At 52.9% G+C, this 26,632-nt stretch overlaps 11 protein-coding genes across 11 annotated transcripts; 4 read left to right on the forward strand and 7 right to left on the reverse strand.

The window, feature by feature from the left end:
• Positions 1 to 69: 69 nt before the first annotated feature.
• On the forward strand, positions 70 to 1,973 carry J4E90_010722 (uncharacterized protein; the record flags this gene model as incomplete). The annotated part of the gene is made up of 2 exons (XM_051440234.1): positions 70 to 268; positions 370 to 1,973. 2 exons carry the CDS (start codon positions 70 to 72, stop codon positions 1,971 to 1,973), a joined length of 1,803 nt encoding a protein of 600 aa, XP_051285878.1.
• Positions 1,974 to 2,300: 327 nt separating this feature from the next.
• J4E90_010723 (uncharacterized protein) lies at positions 2,301 to 2,868 on the forward strand (the record flags this gene model as incomplete). The annotated part of the gene is made up of 2 exons (XM_051440235.1): positions 2,301 to 2,456; positions 2,515 to 2,868. 2 exons carry the CDS (start codon positions 2,301 to 2,303, stop codon positions 2,866 to 2,868), a joined length of 510 nt encoding a protein of 169 aa, XP_051285879.1.
• Positions 2,869 to 3,752: 884 nt separating this feature from the next.
• On the reverse strand, positions 3,753 to 5,010 carry J4E90_010724 (uncharacterized protein; the record flags this gene model as incomplete). The annotated part of the gene is made up of 4 exons (XM_051440236.1): positions 3,753 to 3,919; positions 3,974 to 4,261; positions 4,316 to 4,449; positions 4,496 to 5,010. The coding sequence occupies 4 exons, from the start codon at positions 5,008 to 5,010 to the stop codon at positions 3,753 to 3,755; spliced, it is 1,104 nt and encodes a 367-aa protein (XP_051285880.1).
• A 140-nt stretch (positions 5,011 to 5,150) lies between these two features.
• J4E90_010725 (uncharacterized protein) lies at positions 5,151 to 5,465 on the reverse strand (the record flags this gene model as incomplete). Its single annotated transcript, XM_051440237.1, has 2 exons — positions 5,151 to 5,368; positions 5,459 to 5,465. 2 exons carry the CDS (start codon positions 5,463 to 5,465, stop codon positions 5,151 to 5,153), a joined length of 225 nt encoding a protein of 74 aa, XP_051285881.1.
• Positions 5,466 to 7,903: 2,438 nt separating this feature from the next.
• Positions 7,904 to 8,302, reverse strand: J4E90_010726 (uncharacterized protein; the record flags this gene model as incomplete). Its single annotated transcript, XM_051440238.1, has 1 exon — positions 7,904 to 8,302. The coding sequence occupies one exon, from the start codon at positions 8,300 to 8,302 to the stop codon at positions 7,904 to 7,906; it is 399 nt and encodes a 132-aa protein (XP_051285882.1).
• A 714-nt stretch (positions 8,303 to 9,016) lies between these two features.
• J4E90_010727 (uncharacterized protein) lies at positions 9,017 to 9,950 on the reverse strand (the record flags this gene model as incomplete). Its single annotated transcript, XM_051440239.1, has 2 exons — positions 9,017 to 9,817; positions 9,897 to 9,950. 2 exons carry the CDS (start codon positions 9,948 to 9,950, stop codon positions 9,017 to 9,019), a joined length of 855 nt encoding a protein of 284 aa, XP_051285883.1.
• A 1,863-nt stretch (positions 9,951 to 11,813) lies between these two features.
• Positions 11,814 to 12,854, reverse strand: J4E90_010728 (uncharacterized protein; the record flags this gene model as incomplete). The annotated part of the gene is made up of 4 exons (XM_051440240.1): positions 11,814 to 11,867; positions 11,917 to 12,222; positions 12,271 to 12,519; positions 12,705 to 12,854. 4 exons carry the CDS (start codon positions 12,852 to 12,854, stop codon positions 11,814 to 11,816), a joined length of 759 nt encoding a protein of 252 aa, XP_051285884.1.
• Positions 12,855 to 15,457: 2,603 nt separating this feature from the next.
• J4E90_010729 (uncharacterized protein) lies at positions 15,458 to 16,129 on the forward strand (the record flags this gene model as incomplete). The annotated part of the gene is made up of 2 exons (XM_051440241.1): positions 15,458 to 15,466; positions 15,677 to 16,129. The coding sequence occupies 2 exons, from the start codon at positions 15,458 to 15,460 to the stop codon at positions 16,127 to 16,129; spliced, it is 462 nt and encodes a 153-aa protein (XP_051285885.1).
• A 1,520-nt stretch (positions 16,130 to 17,649) lies between these two features.
• J4E90_010730 (uncharacterized protein) lies at positions 17,650 to 18,407 on the reverse strand (the record flags this gene model as incomplete). The annotated part of the gene is made up of 2 exons (XM_051440242.1): positions 17,650 to 18,379; positions 18,403 to 18,407. 2 exons carry the CDS (start codon positions 18,405 to 18,407, stop codon positions 17,650 to 17,652), a joined length of 735 nt encoding a protein of 244 aa, XP_051285886.1.
• A 2,148-nt stretch (positions 18,408 to 20,555) lies between these two features.
• On the reverse strand, positions 20,556 to 23,130 carry J4E90_010731 (uncharacterized protein; the record flags this gene model as incomplete). Its single annotated transcript, XM_051440243.1, has 7 exons — positions 20,556 to 20,959; positions 21,024 to 22,161; positions 22,207 to 22,287; positions 22,334 to 22,676; positions 22,727 to 22,911; positions 23,010 to 23,036; positions 23,089 to 23,130. 7 exons carry the CDS (start codon positions 23,128 to 23,130, stop codon positions 20,556 to 20,558), a joined length of 2,220 nt encoding a protein of 739 aa, XP_051285887.1.
• Positions 23,131 to 23,735: 605 nt separating this feature from the next.
• Positions 23,736 to 25,262, forward strand: DBP5 (RNA helicase required for poly(A+) mRNA export; the record flags this gene model as incomplete). The annotated part of the gene is made up of 3 exons (XM_051440244.1): positions 23,736 to 23,974; positions 24,019 to 24,940; positions 24,993 to 25,262. 3 exons carry the CDS (start codon positions 23,736 to 23,738, stop codon positions 25,260 to 25,262), a joined length of 1,431 nt encoding a protein of 476 aa, XP_051285888.1.
• Positions 25,263 to 26,632: the final 1,370 nt, after the last annotated feature.

Consider the following 26,632-nt stretch of genomic DNA (forward strand, 5'->3'; position numbering starts at 1 on the left):
ACCCCAGGCACAAACACCCCCTCGCAACCCACCGCACCACATGCCCGCCCACTCAGCCAGCCCATAGACATGGCCACGCTGGGCTCGCCCTCTCCCCCGACTTCCCCCTCGCGAACCATGCGCCGCCGCGGCTGGGCCAGGAAGGTGGAGCGCTACTGCTGCACCGCCGTCACCTACTTCCCGCTGCTCTTCGTCTACGGCCTGACGTCGTGGGCCGTGTGGGTGCAGGCTGGCATCGGCTTTGTCCCCTCGAAGAATGTCTGGACGGGTGCGTCTCCCTCTGTACAATACATCCAATGCATATCTGTCCATGTCCAATGAGACCACTTTGAACAAATACCTGGACGCGACTACTGACACGTCGCATAGGAAAGTTCTCGTCTGCCCTCGGCGTCTTCCTCTATCTCATGCTCAACTGGAGCTACACGACCGCCGTATTCACCGACCCCGGATCGCCGCTCAATATCAAGAATGGCTACAGCCACCTGCCGTCGCAAGAAGGAGGAGAGATGCAGTACACGTCCTTCACAGTCAAGGCATCGACCGGTGAACTGCGCTTCTGCAACAAGTGCCAGTCCAAGAAGCCCGACCGCTCCCACCACTGCTCCACATGCAAGCGCTGCGTCTTGAAGATGGACCACCACTGCCCGTGGCTCGCGACTTGCGTTGGCTTGCGCAACTACAAAGCCTTCGTCCTGTTCCTGACATATCTCTCCTTCTTCTGCTGGGTGTGTTTCGCGACATCTGCGACCTGGGTCTGGAGCGAGATCCTGAGTGACGGACAATACACGGAGTCGTTCATGCCTGTCAACTACGTCTTGCTCGCCGTGCTGTCTGGCATTATCGGGATTGTCATTACAGGCTTCACTGCATGGCATCTGTGGCTTACAGTCAGGGGTCAGACCACGATCGAGAGCTTGGAGAAGACGCGCTACCTCTCACCACTCCGAAGCACGATGAAGCACCAGCTCAACGACCGGAACTATGTCGAGGCGCAAGCAAACGGGCGATTGAGCGTTGGCGACCAATTACGCGAGATCCATGCGAACGCTCTCCCAGGAGTGACCAGACCCGAAGAGGGTGAGCAGCCTTCGCGATCCGCATCGCGTTCTCCCGTCCCAGGCCACGCGAACGGCTACTCCCACCCACACTATCAATCCTACGAATACCGAGAACGCCAGCAGAACCAAGACCGCTACGACAGCTACCTCGACGAGCGCGACAACGAGATGCTACCGAACGCATTTGATTTGGGCTGGAAACGCAACATTGGGCATGTCTTCGGGCCTTCGCCGTTGAAGTGGTTCGTGCCACTGGTAACAACAACTGGAGACGGATGGTCGTGGGAGCCCAGTCCGAAGTGGCTGGCAGCTCGGGAACGGATAAAGCGTGAAAGAGAAAGGGAAGAGCAAATACAAAAGCAGCGTGAGCGCGCTGCCGGCTGGGGTGTTGATACTCCTACTGAGGCAGAATTCAGACGTCCCACCCGCGGACCGGATGGGTGGATGCCCGGCCAATACAACCAGCCTGCACCGCGAGCCACAAGACGACCAGAGTGGCCAGCACCTACTCGTCAAGGCGAGCCGACCCAATACCTCACCCCCTCGAACGGCATCGCCAAAGGCCCCATCGACGGACGAAGAAGTCCGAACAAAGCCGACCAAATACTAGGACGAGAACGCGGCATGTACGCAGACGGGGACGTACCGCTCCAAAATATCGACAGGAGGAAGTTCGACCAATACAATTACATATCCGAAGACGAAGACGACGATTACGAAGTCTCCAGCGACGAGCAAGCGGTAGACCAACGAAAAGCACGAAAAGCGCAGACCGTATCCGCACCCCCGAAAGGGACGCAAAACTGGAATGATATACCAGATGGGTTCTTAGACCCAGCACCAAAAGCGAAGAAAAGCACAAGTCGGGAACGGCCGCGGAAAAACGGCGAATGGGATGATTGGGGAACGTGAAGATATGGCGAATATAACGGATACGAAGGCATGTTGGTTATGTTGATATGTACATTTCAGTGTTGCATAGCATGGCGTTTGTTGCATAGGAATGGAGTTTACGTCTAGTCATTTGAGGAATGAAGATATTCTTATCTATGGCTTTTGGTTTCTCTTAATACTACGCTCTAGGTACAGTCTCGCGGATTCTAGTAGCTGACTAGGTAAACAAACGTGTTCTGTTGTACTTATATATATCTGCGCACTCGCATGCCAATCACTTTGCACTCACACGCCCACCCTTTCTCAATAGTCGACAAAGATCTCACGAAATCAAAATCAGCACACATGCCTATCACAGCCGCAGAGTACAACACTTTCTACTTCATCGCCAAACTCATCCGCCAAGTGTTCCCGGGGCACAGATTGTATGTCGCCCGTGAAAAGAACCTAACCGGCAAGGTTATAAGCTACCACGCCGGGGTGGCGAGGTATGAAGGCAAGGTGATGAAGGACATCATCATGGCTAGCGGTAATGCGAAGAAACGCGTCGATGCACTAGACACTTTTGGGAGATCTGGAGGACTACGTGCACGATAACTTTGAGCAGATCGAGGCAGAGCGGCGGGCTAGAGATGCTGAACTTGATGCTGAACTTGATGCCATGGAACCATCCAGTGAAGAGGAAGACGAGGGGGGGAAGAGGAAAGGCAAGGCGCCGGGTGGAAGAGGTCCAGATAAAAAGCCCCGGTTAGACACCGACCAGTCTCTACGGAAGGGGGACGCGGAAAAGTCTGGTAAACGCAAGTCAAGTGAGGACTCTTCACCAGTTCGGGTGAAGGCAAGAGCGAAGCGAGAGGATAGAGAGTTGAAGGAAGGGACAAGGGGCGGTCAGGGTGATGTGCAGACTTCGTAGTGTGTTACATATGTGACATGTTGTTCTGCTGCAAGTACCTGTGCGGCTATCATGAGACTGGGATTAAGTTGGCTGGGTGATGCTAAGTTTGATCACTGTTCTGGTAGACAAACTTATACCTGCCTTCTACTTATAAACTTCACGCACACGCATGCTGACATTCCAACACTTACGCTATCTAACAACCCGGGACCAGCACCGATGTCCAGTAGCATCACAGACCTCGAGTTCCAGACCTTCTACGTCGTAACCAAGCTTCTCGACGCCGTCTATCCAAATGGCAAATTGTACGTTTCCCACGGCTTGAGCACTGAAAGGGATTCTTACCGGTATCGTGCCGCTGTAGTCGAGTCAAAAATAGAGTCTTCAGGTAGTGTCAAGAGACGACTACTCTCGCAGGTCGAAACAGCCAAAACTCGGATTGGTGTTCTAGAAGCCGTGCGGAAGAGGCTTGAGGAAATCGCGTCCTGGAGACTCGACGTGATCATAAGCGACAAGGAAAGAGATTATGTGGAAGAAAACGAACGGAAGAGGAAGAACTTGGTGAGTTGCGAAGCAGCGTATGAAGAAGCTAGGAGGAGAGCGGAGAGCGGAACAGGGCTGGTCTCAGCTGCAGGAGAAGCTTTGACGATGGAAGATATCGCCAGAGAAATTGGGGTAGAGTTTATTCCACAGAAGCCTTGGTAGATAGGAAAACGTAGAGGCATGGTTAAGCAATGGATGGCATGTTTGGTAGATGTGGTCCCTGGTACCTGCTGGTCGAGAAGTCAGGGTCCTCACTAGCGCCGCGCGCTAATCAGATTGAAAGTACATGTGCACCTGCCCAGGTGGACATCTCCATCACATCTCATCACCAGAAACCCTACCAAAGTTGTGCCCTACTACTAACCGATCTTAACTTTACAGCCGTCTTTGATCGATATGACTAATGTCATGACCTGCTTCTCCACTCCTACCAGCTCGGCAGCTTCTCCTTTGGGAAGTCTGATATCCGCGAAGCTCTGAAGAAGTCGCACAATCACGTACCCAGCTTCCGTTAGCGCGAAGTCCACTAGAATTTCAGATTAGCTTAATGACGAAAAGCGTAACCCACGCAGGTACTCACTGCCCAGACAGGTCCGCGGTCCACCATGGAAAGGAAGATATCCCCACTTGGCGTTCGTCGGATCTTGCTGCAAAGGCATCTCTTCATCCCACCTCTCTGGCCGAAACAGCTCTGCATCCATCCCGTAAAGGTCCGGTCGGCGGTGCATGGCATACACACTGAAAGCTACCACGCTCCCTTTGGGTATGAGGACTGGGGAAGTGCGATCCGGACCGCCTCCTGTGGGAAGTACCGTGGTTCTTGTAGCCATACGGATGTTGACAGGTACAGATGGGTATAGTCGCAGGACTGATCTGAGGGTGAGAAGCTCATTCGAGAGAAAAACTCAGGGTTGAGACGTACCTTCTTTGAGTACGTTTTGCAGGTACGGCAATCGTCTTAAGCTATCGCGGCTAAGTTCCGCATCAGCGCCATAGGTCGAGAGGATTTCCTCGCGCAGCTTCTTCATCACGTTCGGATGACGTACGAGTAGAAAGCTATTCACATTAGACGCGAATCCCAACACCGGAAAGCGCAACTCACAATGTCCAGGAAAGAAGGCAGGCTGTGGTGTCCCTCCCAGCGACTAACAGACTGATGATCTGACCTCTCAATGCAGCTCGATTCGACGCATGCTGCGCAACAGCATCCAGAAAGACATGTTTACCCTCATCATCTGTCTCACATCGGTTCGACAAAATATTGCGATCGATAATCTTGTCGGCAAACTTGCGAACATCTCGGCAAGCTTTCCTGAACCCTCTACCGTCAATCATCCAGTACAGGTCCTGGAGTCGATACCTGATAACGGCCCATTGTTGGGCGGTGTTGAAGGCATCCGCAAACGTCCGCTCACCAACAACCTCCGGGTTTGCGAGACTGCGAGTTGACTCGCCAAACAAAAACGCTGTCGTGGTATCGAGAGTCAAGCGGAAGAAGAGCGGCTGCAGATCAACGATCCCGTCGCGTTCTCGAACCAACCGGATGAGATCATTGGTCGCTTCTTGGAATATCTCAAGGCTCTCATAATGCTTGTGCTGCAATTGCGGTCGCAGCATATCCCGGGAGTGTTTCCAGTCAGCGCCTTCCTGCGTGAAAATACCGTCACCAAACGCCGGAAACAGGATAGCTCGACGAGGCCCAAGACCAAAATCTACCTGTAAGTCAGCGTTCTAAAACACCCACCACCTCATCTTCTTCATTCCGTACCTTTGAAACTGGTAGACAAGATAGCCTCCAAATTAGCCGGCTCGACCGTTCCATACGCCTTCACTCCCAAGAACTTGTGCTCTAGTGTCTTTCCCGTTTGCCGAAAATGGAACAGGAAGAGCTCCATCAATCGCGATTCAGAGTCTGCGCGGAAGATCTGCTCAAGTCGATCGATACCAAATGGCCTCTGGTTCTTCAGTCTGGGGGCTGGAAGACATCCGTGGCGGTCGCTAATCGCTTGATCTGACTTTGCAAATTTAGTAATTTGGGAGTGTGTAGGTGATAGATTGGACCTACGAGGCATTGTCGTCGGTGATAGAGATACTGGATTATGAGCGCAACCAGTGAGACAGCGGCTACAAGAAGTGCCACCGGCGTCATCGTGTCAACGAAATCGGAAAAGGCAGCAGCCAGATCATGGAAGAGAGTCGGCGAAAATCCGAGAAGTAACTGGAGAAAAGAGATTGAGCGTTTGCGCATGCGCCACAAGGGTGGAGTACTCCTTGTTGGGCGTTCGTGTAACGCAACACCAACGCGCTATGATAGAGCAGCAGGCGTTGAATGGGCCGTGCTTTTGATCCTTATCCTTCTGGGGTGTTCTTCCATGACGCAAAAGGGTGTCTAGCAGTTGAATGCTTCCACACCGGTGGAACATTAGAGACTGTTTGATGCGTTTGTGTCTGCTACCATGGCGAGCAAACTGTCGCACTTATTCGCTTGTGTAGAGAGCATACTTCGGCTTGATTTCTCAGCTTACCGAAATACCTATTAATCATGAGCGTAAACTCCACAGCCAGAGCCAAGCCCGTGACCGAGGCCGACCACCGTACTCTTAGCCATGTGAAGATGCTAGCCGATAGTCTTTTCGGCGACGAATTCAAGGCATCCGTCCTACTCTATCAAGACTCCACCGATTCCAATCTCAATGGATACCTGAGTACTGTTGTTACTAGCTCAATTACAGATCATTCACCAGTATTAGAACTTGGCTTGCATGGGGGATCGACAAGGGAAGAAGCATTACTGGGGCTGTTGCGCACCTTGGAGAGGTTGATGGCTACGAAAAGTCTGAATATGGAAACACCTGCAGTAGAGTTCTGGGAAAAGATCTTTGAATTGACGGAGGCTAAGGAAGCCGCAGAGCGAGCTGCTCGAGACGCAATGTCTAAAGAGAGCAATGACGGAGTAGATGGGCCGAGAGGTGGTGCTCTCAGGGATATTGAAGAAGACAGAAATCAAGCTGGTGCTCAGGTCAAGGGGAAAAGAGCAGGCCCGCCTCCACCGAAACGAAGGAGAAGTGGTGCATGAAAGATGTCAGTGATCGGCAGTAGAGAGATGACCTTCTTCAGAACACAATAGTCGCTCGACGTAGGTGTAACACATGCCAAGTAAATCTCAGTATCACTCGTAGACCTCCACTGACCACGCCTGTGATTTGCTCATACAATTAGACGCCCAGCAATCAGTTCTGTGATCTAACCTACGCATGTCTACACATCTATAAACATGTGAACATGGTAGAATGAGCGCATGCAAATGTATCGAATCGCTTCGATGGTTCCACAAAGTTTGCTTCTCCAAGTGATCTCACCCACCTGTTCATCCTCCCGCCTCACTGTACAACTAGACAAACACACCGGTACACCACTGATCCTGGTCGATGACGCGGCTTCTTCACCGGTTTCTCGCCATAATAGACCGTCTCTATTTGCCATTTGTCTCGATATCGAAGTAGTAAAACTCAAGACACAGATGGATTCATTGGCGGCAAGCATGCCCGAGCGCCTCGGTCGACCTCGCGAGCCCCTTCCAAACTTGCGAGGTGAAGACGAAACGGAGATTAGATATCTCATCGACCTTATCGAAAGTAAGTACCCCAAGCCCTCCCAATTCCATCTCTTCCACATACTTACCTCCCACCTCAGCACAATCACGGATCCTCTCCCCCCTCAAACCCCCCTCCTGCATCCTCGGCCGCCACCCCCCACCCAAAGCCTCCGCAAACTCCGCCTCCAAACCAAAAGCCGTCGATCCTTCTCTCGCCTTCTGCGCCTCCCTCTACAGCATCGAACAAGGCGGAGTCAGAAGCCTCGAACTGGGACCTGAAATGGGTGGGAGCAGGAAAGAAGCTCTGGAACATTTGTTGGGAGTTGAGGAGATGGAGATTGGGAGGATGATGCTGAATGATGATAATTATCAGAAGAAGAAGGCGGCGAGGGATGGGGGTGGGAGTGTTGGGAGTGGGAGTGTGGGGAGGGGTGAGAGGGGGTGAGCACCTCATAAAGTAAAGACCATAAGTCGGTTTGTGGCCTAAATTAGGATAGAAAGATGCGAAGTAGGTGGCCAAACGTCAATGTAGGCCTTAGAGTGTTTTGACGTTTTTCCTTGCATAAGGTGTAAAGGTGCTTTCCGGGGGATTAGTTAGGCTTGTGGTCACAAGGGTGCTTGGAGTATGCGAGACTGCTTGACTGAGTAATGCAAATGGGGTATCTTGCTGGCTTGTGTTTCTACGTTGCATGGATCAATCCTCCAGATTAGAAGAGCGGCTGCATACGCGATAAGTTCTCCCATTACCGCCCTTTTTGTGGACTACCATTTGTTACGGTTACCATCATGTCCAGATCCCTCGTTTCATTATTTTCCTCGAAACCCCCACTGCTGCGTGATCTGTTGTGATTCCAACAAATCATACTCCCCTTCTCGGGCTCCCCAGGACATCTTCTGCATTATCTTCCTAAAGTCCTACTCGTCTTCATTCTCCTCGGGCTCTCCCGGTCGTTGTTCCTCAGCGTAGTCTTCTTCGCTCTCTCTCTCGTCGGATACTTCCGGGAACAACGTCCATTGTCCAGCATAATCTTCCACTGCCTCTAGCAATTTCAACAGCACCTCACTCCGCGAATCTGCTACCTGCACCTCGATGAGATCCGTCATCAGCTCCACGGGTTTTCCGCTGGAGGTGTCAAACTGATGGTGATAACAAGAAATGACCCTCGCACGATATTTGACAATTCCTAGCTCGTTCTTCAGACAGCCTAATTTCACAGCGGCGGACGGGTGGGGGAACGGAAAGATGCCTTTAACCAGGAGGTTGATGTATGTGAGAGTATTGACGTCTGCCTGCGATACTGGGAGGATGGTCATGTCTGGAGCGAGAGGCAGTAGAAGAGAACAGGTGTGTCAGTCGTCTCTTGTGCTAGGAAGGAACCTCGTGCGTCTTTTAAACTTGTTGACTGCCTTTCCGATTGCTATAATTGTCAGCAGCAACAAAATATAAGGCTTGCTTTGCTATGACAAAAGCTTCTTGAAGATGATTGCGATGCCAGAGAGCAAGCAGCCCGACCGATACATAGCCTTGAGGGGCAGCTATCCAATAAAGCTCCGCAAACCGTCGTCATCATGAGTACCATGGCACACGAATCGAGCAACGAGAGTCGCCCCCACGTACCAGCACCTCCCAGCGTTCCTGCTACGCCCCTCTTAGACACCGATGAGAATCACCTCAGCTATCTCAGCAGTACAACACCGCTCTTCACCATACCTTGACACCGCACTGACATCATCACAGAATTAATCACCTCCACGTACCGCCCGACGCTAGAACCACTGCTCCTAATGGGCAGATACGAAAGCAGAGGAGAGGGTGTTGAAAAGTTCCGCGCGTGCGTCATTGGCTGGAACACTAAGTCAGTTACCCCAGAAAAGAAGTTCCTCATTGCGCCTCAGGAAGGACTGAGTCGTCAGTCTGCACTGTTGGCTGTCATTAGATTGGTGGAGAGTGCAGCGCATAAGAGAATGGCGGATCTTGAGGCTAAGGAGGCCTGTGACCTCTGAAGCAGGTGGAACTCATGTCAACATTCATAGCTTAGCTTTCTCGTCCAACAATGGTATGCCGACAGCCTCTTCGAGCTCTTTCACAGCATCCTTCGTCTTGCCCAGATTCACCTTGATTGTCCTTAGTCCCGTCTTCTTCGCAAACTTCAGATTTATGCCGATGTCGTCCAAGAAGAGAGTGTCACCTTCCGTCACACTCCCCATGCCCTTCTTCCTCGCGATCTTGTCCATCTCCCGTACCGCCAGCTTGTATGCCTCCGGATCCGGTTTTCTGACACCAACCGCCGCCGAGCCAAGGAAGATGTCAAAGCACGTCGTGATATCTGTGGAGTCGTTCGCGTAAGGGTTGGGCGCCGGTTCGTGGATGAGCTCTTTGGTGAAGAGCTTGCCTTCGTCGTCGAGAATGCCCGTGGGAAAGGTAACGTTGTTGCTGAACGCGCCCAGGACAAACTTTCCGCTTTCGCCTAGCTTTCGTAGCGCGGGGTACATGTATGGATCCGGAGCTCGGCTGATCTTCATCATGCGCCAGAACAGCTTCTTCGCGTCGATGTCCGGCACCTGTGGCTTCCCGCCCTCAATGGCTTGTCCACCACCGACACTCTCTTGCTGCGCCAGCTTCTGGAGATATTGTGACCATACTTCCGGTCGCATAAGCTGCTTCTTGAAGGCCGCGAACCAATCGTCATTGAGTTCGACTTCGCCCCGTTCGATGAGCTGCCATGCGCCGGTGTCATGAGGGCCTTTCTGGATCGCGAAGTTTATGTAGCCATTCGGGATTTTGTTCTCGATTTCGTAGTCGAGAATGGCTTGGAAAGGGCTGATGACCTGCAATGGTAGGCGTTAACTAACGTGGTCCCGTCGCGCATAGTAATGAATGGCAGGGCAGTGTAAAGGAGGCACGTACAACAACTCCGCCGATGTCGAACAGGATGGCTTTCGGTGGCTTTGAGGAGGTCATGATAGATAGATGTTGATAGAGATGGCAGGCATCGCTATGAGGCTATCATGGTGGTTTGTAGCGCGTCATCGTGGTCGGCAGTCGAGGAGTCGTGAAGCCTCAAGGAACCTCGGCAATGGATAAGCTCTATCGGTCAACGGCGCTAGCCCCCGCAAACAATTCAACCTCACAGGCATGCATCGCTCATCACTGAGGTCAACTTTCACAAATCTTGCTATTTCGAATGCTTCAAGGTATCCTAGACCGCTTTCTTTGTCTTCGGCGCGTAGGCGGAACTTGGGCTTGAGATGAACGCTCTTTGGATGGTAGCTTCGCGACAATCTTGTCGCTCCTCCCCTTCCTCCCACACAAGACGTCAGGAGTCGATCCAGTTCTCTTCCACACATCATCGTGCTCGACCTCCGTGTTCAATTTCGAAAATGACAGATTGGGTATCACGCTCACCTGTCGCGTGTCATTTTGCGGGAGCCGGACCCTGGGATATTTCCGATCCGTTAGGCCCGGTCCACTGTGCAGCCTGGAACGAGAAAAGTCGCCAATAGACTCACAATGCTGAACATCGCTCCTAATTCTTCCCGTCTTCTTGAAACCTTTTATGTTTTTTATCCGGTTTTGGCGCTGTATGCGCTCGTAGTGTTGATAGCGGAGGCGTTCTAGTTCAATCCGGGCTTGTGTTGTTTCGTATAGGTAATGCTGTTCGTCACCTACAGCGAGGATGTGGATAAGCATGTGCTCGAGGTCAGAAGACGGTATCAAGCCTCTAGCGTTGAAGTAGCCAATGTTCACGACCAACTGGTCCATAATCTTATGTCTACCGATGAGTGCAGGGACCAAAGCCTCGACATCAGCTAGGGTCATCGGATGGCGTGAGATGTGTTGCAGGAGAGGACGCTGTCCTTTGACAGGCAAGACCCTCATCATTTGCTCCACACGAGTTGGGAGTGGGGGTAGCGTGTATTCTTTGACGCTACCTTTCAATCCCACTGCATCGCTTGCACCTTGGTATGATGTATCATCTAAGCGAGATGGGTCAGGAGATGGGGAAGAGGCAGTGGGGGACACTGGAAATACTAGATCAGCCTGACTTTGCCACCCGACACAGCCGCCCAGGCTCAGAGATGCCACTCGGGACTCGAGCGTTGACACGACCATGGGGTTAGTTGAGCAGAGGTGGGAAGGGGTGGTGAAGCTAGAACGCTGATCGCGATGAACCTCTAGGTAGTGAAGTGTTGCTGTGTCCCATACTGAGGAACTCCGCCTAGGCATATGTGGAACGGAGTGAACAGTGTTTCGCGCGGTGTGTTGGCATATTGCAGCATACCCAGCGAGAAGTGAATCTGTTATACGTGCCTTGTGAGTCTATCAGTACAATCATACGATAGAAGAAGTCGCAACGTATTGTGCAATAGAGCCCTCCTCACGCTCCCGCAATGCACGATGTGAGACTTTGACGGAGTACGTACATAACGTCGCGTAGAAAGGGGATGTGTTAGAATTAGCGAACAAGGTATGCGAGGTAGAGGCTGGAAAGGCATTATGCATACTATACGTGTACCGCTAGATGGCTGAAAGCCCGCAAAGTCAATCCTATGCATGTTTTGCCGAACGTCTCCAAAAACAAACTCGACTTGCTGTAGTCGCATTTATGGATGTTGCTTGGGGAAGGCTATGGCGTGAGACACGATGGCAAAATTGCTGCTCACACAACTGCTGAAAGCTTTGTGGCTCTCAAAACAAAACTGAGCAGTTGCGTACCAAAGTTCTGTTGCTCCAGGACTGGTACTCACATATGGCGGACGAGTACCATTGATTTGGCCTGCGGGAAACATCGTGCTTTACTCGTTGTTACTCCGAGAACAAGCCTCATGCGTTCCAAGTCAGCTCGTAGCCGAAGACAGTCCGGCGAAGAAGTTCATCCTAAGTTCGGTCAGTGACGTCTGCAAATAAAGCGATCCGCAAAACTCACACCAGGATCTTCCTCGAACATGACCTTATCCATGACCTTCTCGAACGTCTTAGCGACGGTAAAGCCCGCATCCTTGGCCAGATCAAAGAAAGCCAAGTCTTTCTCGTACAACCACGGGCGGTATGGTGTAAAGAAGACGTAGGCTCGGGAGTTCGGCGATTTCTTGAGGGTCAGCTGGACAGTCTTGATGAGTTTGGCGTGTTCCGAGTGGTTAAATAGAAGGTCGGCCAAGATGAGGACATCAAAGCCCGAACCATCAGCCAGATATTTCGTCAAGTCACCGGTAGGCGCACCCCAGAGATACCCCTGTACATACATTAGTGATGTTTGCCAAGGTTGAGCACAGTCACAAACCTCCGCCACAATCTTGGGTGGCTTAGAAAGTAGTTCGCAATGGTCGACATTGTATTGCAGGTTTTCGACCAACTCAGCATCGGGATAGTCCGTGACGACCGTTTGAGCGGCACCGTTGAGAGCACAGACAAGGCTTGGAAGTCCTGCTCCGGCGCCAAGCTCGAGAACCGTCCGGTTTTCAACCAGCTCTTTTGCATTCTCCTCTAGATATTCAGATATAGTGCGCCCTGCATTCCATAGAAAGTGCCCCTGAATACGTCAGTGAACGTGCCAAGCGCAGCTCAAGTACGTCAGAAGTCAGTGAAGGTATCGAAGCATTTCCGAAATTCCACGGGCCTTCCAGAAGTCTTCTAGAAGAACGGAAGCCAATACTGGTGGCGTTGACAAGTTCCATACATTGCTTCGGGATGTCGGTGATCAAGCGCATGACTTACCCACAAAGGGTTGTGACCGACCAAACGAACAGTGAGCTCTTTGCCGGAAAGCAGCTGATGAGACGCGAATGTGGCCTGCTTTTCTGGTTCATAGAAGTCGGTAGGCTCTTGGAACAGGTCCAGGCCCTCCTCGTCGGCTTCTGAGGACATGATGGAAGGAAAGTTGTGACGAAACAATGGTCTTGGCGAAGATTGTATTTTGGGTGTTCGAGGAGCGGAGCCACAAGTGGCACGTGCCTAGATCACCAGCCACCACCTTTCCTATCTCAGCTGCGTTCCAGACAGACGCAATCTTCGAAACAGCGGATCGCCGTCATCAACGGGGTCTGAAGGCTGACCAGGCAGGATGCGCTGCAAACGGCCGCAGGGTCTGCCGCTCGCTCGTTGGCTGTGGCAGCGAGCGTTGCACCAGCCCGATGGCGTGGGACGTGATCCAGGTGGCTTCAAGCGACGCCTCAAGTATACCACGGCCTACCAATCGCGCCCACACCGATTGAATTATCGCGGTACTCATCTGAGGGCGCCAGGGTCCGCTCGGCGCCAGATTCCCCACGCTCCAGTGATATACCCGGCGGCCGCAGCATCGTTTCCACGGTTCTTCTGACCATGATCTGAGCAGGCACAGGTGCTGCTCTCCGTAGGTCACGTTTCCATAACTCCCGTCTTGCAGGTACTTTATCTCACCACTTCCTCCACTTGCTTTACCGCTGAGACATCGCCTGGCATCTATTTCTCCATCATTGCACCTTCTGCTTGTGCCGCCCTGAAGCGACTAAGACCGCTTAGTAAGAAACTTGCTCAACGCTAAGGCACTAAGCCTAATCCAACCCTCCGCCAAACGTCGCATCCATTCAATTCACGACAAACCTTCGAGCGCCGACCAGCAGATCCCACGCCTTGACACCTGGAGACCCGAGTCATTCATCCGTCTAGTGGGGAGAGGTGACGGCGGTGTTCTTTCTGCGGTTTTGAACTGGTATCTCACGTCCCCACCAACGCTGGGCCCTGTCAAGGCAATATTTCTCCAGACCGCATCCTGGGAGGAATCCAGTACAACCGGCGCCCTGATTCCGCCGGCTCTCAACTGAGGACCCTGCCGCTGTTGCCGTGTGCATTTCCGACGTGCGCCCGCCTGCATACGATCCACCATTCATCCGTTCCGCGCTCAAGATCGCTACTGCATCAACCAACGCCTGTGCTTATACAGTATTATCACCGACACTGTGGGAAGCCGGTGGCAGCGCTCAGGGTTATCAACGCTCCAGGCGCTCGGAGCTGGACCCTTCACAGATCACTTAGCCAAGCCCAGTACCGAGTCTACCTTCTCTTTCGGATAGTTACATCGCACCACATTGAAGCCTGTCGGCCACTTTCTCTACCAACGAGAGTCGTACGTTTAGCCTAGACTCTTGCCACTGCATTGTCTTCCGTGCCGTACGCCACCTCACCCCTCCGCAAGACTTTCACGTGCGCGGTATACAGTAAGCTTGGACAAAAGCTGTTCCCATCAGCAGTCTTACTTCGTCCCCGATACACGGCGCATTTGGTGGTAACCTGCCGCGGATTGAGCAAGTTATTTCGACCTCATATCAGCCCCGCATCATGTGGGCCGAAGTCAATGGAGAGCGCAAGAAGGTCGCCTGGTAGGTACTCCCGCTTATTCGTCTTGCTCCTCGTTCTGCATTGTCCTACCCTCTTGTCTTCGCTATTTGTTACGCACATACAGCAGGTACCCGAGAAATTCTTTAGCGACTGCGGCTTGCATCGCATTGCGCAGGCTGCTCATTCGCCGTGCACTTTAACTGACTTTCAATAGCGGTCCGTGCATCCGCGGCCATCGCTCGTCGAAATGCGACCACAGAGATCGGGTGCTTGTCGAGGTTCGAAAGCCGGGTCGACCTTTGAGTAGCTGTCCACATCCGACTGGCTCATGCAGTTGCGAACGTGTCGTCATCAACTACACAATTCCCAAAGCGTCTGAATGTGCTTGCCCTTCGGAACGAGCTGCACCCACAGCTACCGTTGCAGGAAACAGTCGAATCCAAAAAGGCAGGCGTAAGTCTGCAGCCGTCACCCCGTACAACCTCGAGAAAGCCATTCAGGCTGGCTTTGACGCCAAGACTGATGCCTCTTCCATCACGTATACACCCTCGGAAACAAGTGGTAGCAACGCAGCGTCACTCCCTTCGAGTGCAAGCTCAACCCCACGTTTACTCCCTGCGCAAAACGAGCCCGTCTCCAGTTGCTGCAAGCCAAAGCCGGTTCTGTCGCCAGTTCAAGAAGGAGGTTGTTGTGGTAGCAAAGCCAAGCCAGCACCAGCGCCAGCACAAGGAGGCTGCTGTGGCAGCAAAGCCAAAGCAAAACCAGCTCCAGAGCCGCCAGCACAGAAGAAGTCTTGCTGTTCAACGAAGCAGGAAGATGCACCCGTCAACGATCAGTCACACGCTTATCAACATATGGGACATCAATTCCAATTTCCAGCTCAAGCGGTGATCCCACAGTACCAGAACTTCCATGCGCAAATACCATCGCCTGCACCGAACCCCTTCGGTCTCGGCACTCCAATCTACAACCATGCAGCGGCAGCCTATCATCGCCAAAACTCCGTATCGATGAGCCCGTCAGCGAACCCTCCCATGTCACCGTCTGTTGCAAGTCCTCACATCGGTCAGCACGTTCCCGAACACAACTGCCACTGCGGAGAGTCATGTAGCTGTTTTGGATGCGCAGCGCATCCCAACAACGCTACAATGATGGAATATGTTAGGATCATGGCACACTTTCAGTACAACGGCGGCTTCGGAGGGATGCCTCCACCACTGTACGACATGCCTACCTACCCTCATCAATCTGGCTACGGAGCGGAGGCCGGTCACAACCTGAACTTCGGTCCAATGCAACAAAGCTTAGCAACACCCACACCAACGCAGATGAGTTTTCAACAGAGCATGGACATGGCGACCATGCCTCAGGTACCAATGGTGTTGCCCAGGGACTGGCCACAGCAACTGAACCCCGTGCCAAGCCAGCCGCAAGCCCAATTCCCCAGCAGCCTTGGTTACACACCGACCATGTCAGCGCCAAGCGACACGTTGCAAAAGTCCACAGATACTATAGGATCGCCCGCAGCCAGCAGCCCAAGCGACATCAAAGACGAAGACACTGTAACACTTTCGCCATCATCCTACTTCTGGAACGAGATGACCCTACCAAGCTGTTCAGACGCCTCTGGTACCTGTCAATGCGGAGATGGCTGCGCATGCGTCGGTTGTCTTACACACGGCGGTCATACCGGTGAACCTCTGGAGGACCCAACACCGACGACGACGGCAGAGAATGGCTCTTTTCTCGGTTTTGACCCGAGTCTGGCCCTCAACATGAATGACCCGGCGGACTTTCTCAGCTTCAATCCGGACCCGAGTTGAGGCAGTTGGGCATCTGGCGCTCCTTTGAATTGAGTGACGCAGCTCTCTGACCGTCTACCGCTCTTCATATAAATCTTTCGATTGTCTTACCTAGCATTACAGCGACGAGCACTTGCGCGGAACTATAGACACGGTGTACTGATGTGCATCAACATCATCAGCTTGTATGCGTCAAGGTGCGCTACGGATGGTAGGTATGGCAACGCAGCCTATCACAACCCGCTATCCTTCGGCACATCGATTAGCCCGCCCTCACGCCCGCTATGCGTTACGTCTCCATTCAGTCTAATTCACCTCCATGTTCTACACATTCGCCGCCGTCAACAGTGTGACAGGTGGACCGTTTATCATTGCATCGTCATGGGAGGGAGAAATCGTGTTCTAGCAGCATCACAAGAGTTGGCAGTTTGACTCACGGAGGATTGCACTTTGCATTTTTTTTGTTGTTTCACCGATTGGTGTACTGAGACGATACCCCGGCATCGGGCTGATGGAGACTTCGTTGCCGTACGATAGCATAGTGAATCGATGTTTACGCTTTATGAGTTACTGCCTGAATATTGTTTGATTCGCGTGTGTCACTTCTCTTGCAATCGTGTAGAGTATCAACGTCACACATTGAAGTCAACAGGCCATTGGCTTTAACGAACGAAGAGCCCTTCTCGACCTAGGAGTCCAAGAAGACTATGCATCACGACCAGCACGTGGATCACCGCCCATAAAGATCTCGATATTATTGCTAACAGAAGAGAAAATGTGTACATATCCGAAGAAAGGTAATTGGTAATCCGTTCAAGAAATCCGAAACCTCCTCCAAAAGCTCCGTCGAGATCGTTGCCGCAGTCCGCCGGGCCTTCGACATTGTGAAAGTATTGACCAGGAATACATGAGCCTGCTGAAATAGGCTGACGTGGAAGTGGGAAATAGTGAGAACAGTGTCGTGAGAGCCGAAGATCTAGTAGAGACAGACCAAGGAAAGTGACAAGACAGTGGGGTACATGCGTTTGACGCCGCACTAAGACCGGGTGTGTTAGCCATCCGATAGTACAACAGTGAGATCGCCATGCATAATAGCAGCCTATCCAAGTCAGCGATTGTCTGGCTTTGCGGAAAGACAGTAGAGCGACGTACAGTGCAGCCGCGATCTGGGTCTTCCCAGCACTTGTCAGCTTGACACCACTGGTTCGTGGCGCTCTTGTACCTGCAAGGTGACACGACGCCATCGCCAATGAAGGTGATGTCGTAGCCAAGTCGCTCCTTCTTGCATAGCTCGTTTTGTTTCAGGCTGGAAAAACCTTCCTGCATTGGACCGTCATCGAAAGATGTTCCAAAGACCGCTGGCGCCCAATTGCCCTTGCCTCCCATCTCTGTACCCCACGTACAAGCCTCGTCTTCAGGCACGCCCTGCTTGTTGACGTAGTACTGAGCTGAAGTTTTCTTGCCTTGCCAAAAGAAGTACTTCTGTTGATCGGGGTTTGCTAGGAAACCGGTCTCACCAGGACCGACGGTAATTGGAAAAGTCATGGACTCGGTACCTGCCACATGTGAGCAAGTGCATTGGGAGCGTGGGTGTATACCATACCGGGATAGTCTGTGCGGCAGAAAGAGACAGACTTTGAGAGTTTGTTCTGCACTTTCACGCCCATGTGTTTTGAGCCCTGAACGCAAAGGGTATTCGCAATCTTGCCGTCGGCCATCTCCAGGAATCCATCTTCGTTGCAGTACAGGCCACCAACACTCTGGCCCGTCCTACCTTGAATCGAGGGGAACGAAGCCTTGAGGTAAGGGTTCGGGCAGCCATAGGAACAGAAGCTACCAGACGTGCAGCAGGTACCGTCCGAACATAAACCTTTCGGAACGGTTGTGATGTCATCGAAACCATCCCCCCCGGAATACTGGGGATCTTGGATACCGGACCAGCCTCCCAGTCCCTCATGGGCGATAGGCAAGGCGCCATATCCGTGAGGGAACTCCGTGCAACGTATCTTCCCGTCCGGGAATTCTTTATCGCACTCGGCACAGTGACCATCCTTGTCCACCATGTCTATCCAGGGACGCGGAGTGCCGGTTTGTTGAACAGGTGTCGTATCCTGGGAGGGACTTGGTGTAGGGTCGTTTGGGGGCATTTCGGGTGTTGGCGCGGGCTTCTGAGGTTCGGGCGCAACAGGCTTGGGTTGTTCGGCAGCCTTCTTAGGAGTGGGTTCTGGTGTCGGATCGGCAGCTGGAGGCAGAGTAGGCAGTGCGACAGGACTACTAGTCGATGTCGAAAGGACACCATCATTGCCCCACTTCAGAGTGCCGTTAGCGATACCCTTACGGGCCTCTTCTTCCGTGATTGAATGATCATCGAGCCAGTATACGATATGAGTCTCGGTTGCTGCAGGCGTGAACATGGTACCGCGCTTGACCGGATCGTGAGCATGAGCGTGGCGGTGCATGTGGTGCGGCTTAGCTGCAGTGATCACAGCAAGCGCTGTGGCGGTAACTATGTGGCCAATCTTCATGGTAGGCTAGGGCTTGCAACACTTTTGTGGAAGTCGCTAATAACTTCTTCGGACGTTAGCCAATGCGGCAGTAAGTAGTGTGACGCAGAGCGACTGACCGTTTCTTCCCTTTAATCAGTTACTTCCTCCAAGTTCTTGACAGAACGATCGGTGTCGCGGTACTGCTTTCGACTGTGTCGGCTCTTTTATTGTTGTGAAGTACGCGGGGAAGTAGCGGAGAAGGATACTGGCAGTGCCTAAGGAGCGAAATGGAGTCGAAACTCCGGGTGAAGACACGAAAGAATGACCGGTGAAGCGTGAAGGCGACTGAGTCGGTTCTGACTTATAGGAAACGAGCGTAGTGGGAAGACACAAGAGCGAAGGTGAGGTGAGTATTGTTTGTATCGTGGCGCCAAGACAGGGTCTCACTAGCGTGGTTGCTCCGTTTGGCCAAGAAGGAGCAATGAGTTAGGTATGCGCCTACTGCGTTCTGGAGCTCTTCGGCAAATAGACGAGGATCGATCGCTGAGACAGGAAAGAGTGTGTGGTATGGCGAAGAGTGTGCATACACCGCTTAGATATCTTAGCTGTGGAGGAGAGCGTTGAAAAGAGTGAATGTGAATATGGCAATCGATTCAATGGCATGAACGGCGGAGACGGCAATCAAAAGATAGATTACCATTCTCAAAGGAGGCTTGCTCATATGACCTTTCGGGCTAGTGAACGAGCTGCGTGGCATAGGTAGCTGGGTATTATCTGAGCAGGCTATCAGTCTGTACCACATACGTACGTGTACCGAAGGGACAAGAGTGCGCCTTCGCTGCCAATTTGCCATGCGTCCAGACGTAAAGGGCGCCGAGAGCAAATGGGAGATACGTGGTGTCTCCAGTGCTAAAGCGCTGATTGACTGAGAAGCACCGGGTTCCTGAGGGCATGTTGATCTGCGCATGGCATTGGTACATGCTCAGAGTGGTAGTTCCTGTCAATATGCAGTGCGACATCGAAGTTTTGGTTAGACTTGGAAGAGCCGGATGCGCCCGCAATCTGCGAGAAGACACGAGTGACGCGGAGAAGAAGCTGAACGTGCGTGGAAGCCGAGAGATAGTCAAATGGTCGGACTGTACTAAGAATGGCTCAAGCCAGTTCTGACAGTAGTGCGGTGCTCCGTGTTAATAGGCGCTGGCTTGTCCTGGGGTCTTGGTATGCGCGGTGACGTTACCCCGATGTCACTGTCGCATAGAATGTATACAGAATACGTATATCATCACGGTGATTTGCGCAATTTGACCGTGTAATGGGAGACTTCGAGAATCAAGGCGTCTGTGTGTGAACAAGGTGAAAGCCCAATGTCTGCGTGTCGGCGCATATGTAACCTGCTTTGTCTTCTCTTTCGACAGAATTCAGCAGTTGGTCACTATCGGTGAGTGTCAGTACTCTAGGTTCATAGGACGACTCAGCAGCCATGTTGTAAGCGACGTAGCAGCGCGCTGGTCACCCGAAGCTTGTGTTCTATGCAGCCCTGTTGTCGTGTGTTACGGGGTTTGGCGCAGCGGGCCACATCAGGTATAATATGATCATGGGACCCTCTAGTAGAACGCGAGACTCATGCGACGAGACGTGATGGTGAGGTTGATGGGGGAAAGATGAAGGAAGCGACGTGACGAGATGGAAAGGCTTTGCGCTAATAATCAGGGCCCACATGTTCGTCCCGAGATGCAGGGGCTCGTAGTGCCACAGCGTGACCGACATGTTTTGTGACTGCGACAACTGCACAAGTTACAGATGCATACAAACAGACTTGGTAAGAATAATGCCTTCAGGTATGTACAGATACTTTAGCGATACTTCATGCAGGTAGCTCTTCTCCAACACTCCTACGCTGTAGACAACGAACTAATCAATCAGAAGAAGCTCATCTCGCGAACTGCTGCTAGACAAGTGATCTAGACTTGCTGAACATAGTTGGCTGGTACACTGCGTACTACGCCGTCTTTCTCGACATCTGCCCAGCCGTCACCAGCCTCCATGTTGATGAGAACAAAGCGATCTCCTTCTGACATGGAATGCTCTGCGTCGCTTTGCGCAGTGTAGTCATACAATGCTTCGACGTACTTCAACTTCTTCGCGCCACGCTTCGGCGCAACGGCGGGTCCCTTCTTCTTACCGGGAGCGGCAGCCGCGGCAAAGTTGGTGGTCGATGCCGACGATGCAGAGTACGTCGAGTCAGGTCTTGCTGATGAGAATGTAGAAGCAGTGGTAGGTGGTGTCGCGACCGTCATCTCGACATACGCTGCTGGAACAAGACCCTCTTTGAAGCCAGCACGGACTTTCATCCATCCAGAACCATCTGTGGCAGAATGTTAGCGAAGTGACGAAAGAGACCTGAGATGTGAGAAGCGTCAACTACATACCATCGGGTTCCACAATGGTAACATCCGTACCATCTGCAACAGTCAATTCGCCCTCTCCATTCTCTTGATAGGCGTAAAGCATTCTACCCTTCGTTTCTGCAGACTTGGGTGTGGGCGGAGGCATGTCCTCGTCGTTCTTGACGTATTGCGTAGGTGGTGGAGCAACTAGCCGGTTTTTCCTAGCACCCGGTACGGTCGGCGCCTTCTTCTCTGGTGGTGGTGGAGTTTCCTCGGCAGTAGGCGACATGCCTCCAGATATTGACCGATGCGCAGTAGCCGAGTAGCCAGAGCTGAGAGTATTCATGGAGTTTACTGTGTCGCTTCTCCCCAGTGGGGGTAGATTTGTACTGGAGCTCGTCGCGGTGCCATTCGTCGCTGTCACTGCGTGCGCGGCCTTCTGCCTTTCTTCTTTCAACTTCTTCTTCTCCACCTTGGACTGCTCACCGGGACAGTCGGCGGGAACCTTCATCTCACACTTGCTATGGCACGTATAGCCACAGTCTTGACAATCATACCCCTTCGCGGACAGTCCCCATATTCGATCTCCGCATAGATCGCAATTCGTAGGTATCTTGAATGTCTGCGACTTGAAGTTGTGGTTTCTTGCGCCAATGCTCAAGTCACCGACAACTGAAGTGATGGTCGAAACCTCTACCTCGGCGCTGACTTTTTGTCTCTCCACCTCATGCATTTGTTCCTGTATAGCGAAGACAGCGCGAACGATGTCCACTTCATCTCTCTTGTCCTTTCCGTCCCTTATGTTCTGGCGCACGGTTTTGGCGTTCTCAACTTCCTTACGTTTCTTCTCGAGCTCGCGACGGTACTCCCCCAATGACGTCTTCGATTTCGTGAGAACGTTGCGCAGGAATACCGTCGCGGAATCGTCAACCGCGATACTACTGTCGTCTAGCCAAACCGGGCTGGGCTCGAATTGGAAGTCACCAGGCTCCTGGAATGAGCCAGCGTTGTGCCGTACGAACATCATCGAGTCGAGAAGAGGGTTGTTTCGCGGGATCTCGGCAGAGAGATGCTTCAGATACTCGGTACTTCGCGTGAGTGTTTGGGTTTCGATCTGAGCGGCGAGTGACCATATCGAATTCAGCTTGTTAACCCGTGTTTCCGAAAGATCCTGGAGGCTCTGTGACTGTTAGCCATGCGTCACTGATGTTGCGGCTTGACTTACGTCTAGTAGCTCAGGGACGTATTCGTGGTAGTACATCTCCTTTTGCTTGTTGGTAACGTTGATACTGATGAGATAGGTGTTCTGCGGTGGTCAGTGTGTGAGATGTAAGATTTGGCATGCTACGTACCTTGACGTTGCGCATCTCGACCTGCTGCTGTTCGAAAGCATTCCGCGCCTTGGCTTTTCCGTGGTCAAACGCGCCGTCCGCCTTCTTGCGCCGGCTCTCAACCTCCTGGCAGACGCTGTCGTATTTGCCCTTTTGCTTGCGCAACTCGCCATACTGGTTGTCGCGCTCCTTCTCTAGCTTAGCAGCATAGTCTCCGTGCAACTTGCGCAGCTCCTCGGTGCGGGTACCAAGGACCTTGAGGGGGTCAGCGAGCTGGGTGATGAGAGCACCAGCGAATTGTTCGTGTTCGGAGGCGCGGGATTCGAGGGTGCTTAATTGAACACCCCATGTGGTCATAGAAGCGCTATGTGGATGTGTCAGTAACGCCCGAACCTTATGCGACGGCCGTCATACCTCTCGAGCGAGCCTGGAGTAACGGTAGGCGTGTCACCAACACTGAGGCTGCTCTGCTTCTTTGCCTTCTTCTCATAGTACTTCTTCGCAAGCGCGCTGAGTTTTGCCGAGTATTCCTTCTCGATAGCGCTCCGTTCCCGGTAGAACTGTTGGATGTCATCCAGCCAGGAGATGCCGCCGGAGACCTGCAGTCGCGTGTCAGTAACTCGAAGCGCAAGGCACGTAGCTGGCGGCGCATATGTCTGTTCTCGCCCGGAAGTGTATGAGAGTGTGTATGACGTACCCAAGCGTTGACTGTCTTGAAGCCATCCTGTGATCACCCGTCAGCGCATGCTCGGAGGTGCTGCTCCAACTCCGCATACCTTCAGTTCGGCGCCAAACTGGGGCGCAATGTCGACCTCCATGATTGCTGAGATGTGTATGGGTCGTGCACGTGGAGAGAGGGGACTAGGGCCCCAGACATAGAGGGTGAAGGAGTGCTGGGGCGAGGGCGGGAAGGGATACGCGGAGTACACCAGGCGTCTTGGTTACCGGCAGCCCAATTAGTGGGGCAGGAGGAATGGCAACGAGGCGGTGCGTGCCGAGGAGGGAAACCCGGGATCTGAGCCGGTGACGCTGGATCTTGGTAATCTTCTGCTCGTATTGTATTATGTGGTGTGGTGAATAGTGGCACACGCCGACTACAATGGCATGCAGGAACAGGGCTATTGAGCGCTTTCACTCGGTCGCGCCTGCACACATGCTCGGGGCCTGTTCATGCGGCCTGCGCGCTAAAGCTGCCTAGCGTCTCAGCCCCGCCAAAGTCGACAACTGGAGCTCTCACAATTTCCAACGCGTCTCTTGTACCTGCACCAAACACAGCTACCTCACACTTTGCGCCAAACCACCTTGAGCGAGCAACGACGTTGTATCCATAGCAATCCGCTCCGCTCAGCAAACTCCCGCGACTATCACCAAGCTCGCACCTTCCTCACCTCACCGCCCGCAACGCGACCCGCACTCGCCCACCATGTCGGCGGCAGAAGAAACCCCCATCAAGCAGGAGCCGACCGAGGAGACTCCCGCGCAGGAACCCCAAGAAGCTCCAGAGTCTTCGCTCGAACAGGCTCAGACAGATGGCAGCGGTCCACCTGGAAACGGCTCTGCTCTGGCTGAGCCTAAGTTCAATGTCGAGGTCAAGCTCGCCGACCTGCAGGCAGACCCCAACAACCCGCTGTACTCCGTGAAGTCGTTTGAGGAGCTTAATCTGTAAGTGGACTGCGCTCACCCACCGGGCCAACTAACAATGTCAGCTCCGAGGAACTCCTCAAGGGCATTCGCAGCATGAACTTCACCCAGCCATCCAAAGTTCAAGAGAAAGCCTTGCCTCTGCTTCTGATGAACCCGCCCACCAACATGATCGCGCAGTCACAATCCGGAACTGGTAAGACTGCCGCCTTCTCGCTCAACATCCTGTCTCGCGTCGACCTTTCGAACCCCGAGCCGCAAGCGCTGGCACTCGCGCCTAGCCGAGAACTCGCCCGTCAGATTCTTGGTGTCATTACACACATGGGTCAGTTCATGGACGGCCTCAAGACTATGGCTGCCATTCCCGACCCCTCGCGAAGGGGACAACAGTTCAATGCACAGATTCTCGTCGGCACACCGGGAACTGTTCAGGACATGCTGAGGCGGCGTCTTATCAACCCAAAGAACATCAAGATTCTGGTTTTGGACGAGGCCGACAACATGTTGGATCAGCAGGGCATGGGCGAGCAATGCACTCGCGTCAAGTCACTCTTGAACAAGGACATCCAGACGGTCCTATTCTCCGCTACCTTCCCACCCACGGTCATTGCATACGCCAAGCGCTTCGCACCCAACGCAAATACAATTACTCTAGCGCACGAGGAGTTGACCATCGAGGGTATCAAGCAGCTGTACATTGATATCGACAAGGACAATGACAAGTACGCGACATTGCTCAAGTTCTACGGTCTGATGACACAAGCCTCGTCCATCATCTTCGTCAGGACCAGAAGGACTGCCGAGGAGCTCGAGAAGCGCATGGTTGCGGAAGGCCACAAGGTTGCGCAACTCAGTGGTGCCCTGGAAGGCCCTGAGCGTGATCGCATCATCGACCAGTTCCGCTCCGGAGAGGCCAAGGTCCTCATCACCACCAACGTTCTCGCCCGTGGTATCGATGTGCAGTCAGTCACTATGGTTATCAACTACGTAAGTTATGGTTCAAAAGAATATCTACAAGGGGTACTAACTGTTCTACCAGGACGTCCCGACCATGGCAAATGGAGTGGACGCAGACCCCGAGACATACCTCCACCGCATTGGTCGTACCGGTCGTTTTGGACGTGTCGGTGTCGCCCTTACTTTCGTACACGACAAGAACAGCTGGACACAGCTGAACTACATCGCGAGCTACTTCAAGACGGACCTAGTTCCCATCGACACATCGGACTGGGACGCTGTCGAAGAGCTGATTCAGGGTGTCATCAAGTCGTCGCGAGCGGGCAAGACAACGGAGGAGATGAGAGGCTAGGACGAAATTCATGGACCATGTGTGGGGGAACAAAGCTTTTGAGCGATAGCGAACACATGACAGGGGCAACGCAGCCGTTGACTCCTATGAAGAGATAAAAGAATCACGTACGATGGAAATGAATCAAAGATACCCAAGCTTAGCAAAGTAAACTAAGTCTTCTCTTTTCAAGTCTCAAACGCCCCCGGCGCCGTAACCACTATGATGATGAGTGAACTCGCTATCAACGCGCCCGCTATGGCGCTAACGATGATGATGCTGCCTCTCGACGCGGGAAACTTGCCCCGTATAACGTAATGCTGCGCCTCGAAATACCGATGAAACCCTATCAAAAGCATGAGAATAGCAATACCAATAAACGTCGCGCCCAGCGGTTTCCCCAAATGCCGCAATTTCGCTTGTGGAGAGGTTGTAGAAGATGAATCCGGCGAATTCGCTATCGATGTGTTTAGTCGGAAGAGTTGCGTTATCGCTATGCCGATCGAGGCAAAGGAGAGGGATGTACGGAGCCAGGCTAGGAAGGTACGTTCTATGTATCATGTCAGTATTACCGTTCCCATCTTCCTCCATTCACATCCACAGGAGGCAGTCGGGAGGAACGGATTGTTCTTACCAAGCGCCAAATGATCCCTAGCAACACTCCCCTTATTATCCAACTCAACACTTCCGTACTTCTCCCAAAACGCGCTCCACCACCCTTTCTCCCGCTGTTCCACCGCTGCTGCTTCTCGCTCTGCACTCCTCGCGCGGTGGTCTACACTCGCATGGCCGTTTAGTCGGCGCTGGTCGACGGCAGGTTGCAACGTGCCTGCTGTGCCTTCCTGTGGCGCACCTGAATCCGTAGCGGAGGGCCCTTGCGGTATGGAGGACGCGCCGTTGTGGTCTTGGGATGGGTTCGCGGGTTTCATGATGGTGGTGGTTGAGTTGTTGCTGGAGGTGGAGTGGTCGCGTGCGCGGATATCAGGGGATATTGAGTTGTAATCTTTGGTGTGAGATTGCGAATTCGTTACTATAGGTGAAGTTTCCGAGGCGCCGCTGTGGGTTCGTGGTGGGAGGGCGTCGCGTTCGGAGGTGCGTTTACGGGGGCCGGCGATTTCGGCCATGGTTTCCTTCTCTTTCCGGTTTGGATTGTTTAAGAAACTGGTCGCTGGAGGTAGTGTGAAATGTTCCGGTCGTGCCGTACAGCTTCAGTCGTGGGAATAGTTATGGTACGGTCGAGGGAATGCCGTGGGAAGCGTCATGTCATCCCGCACCGAGGTGGATCGGGCGAGGTACCGGAGCTCTGGCACGCGACGATCCGTTCCCCGCGGGGTTCAGTGTCGCATGCGTCTGTCGATGCATGCGGCCTCAATATTCAGATGCTTGTAGAG

Source organism: Alternaria incomplexa (assembly GCF_024043165.1).
Source record: "Alternaria incomplexa strain BMP 0042 chromosome Unknown scaffold_26, whole genome shotgun sequence".
NCBI lineage: Eukaryota > Fungi > Ascomycota > Dothideomycetes > Pleosporales > Pleosporaceae > Alternaria > Alternaria incomplexa.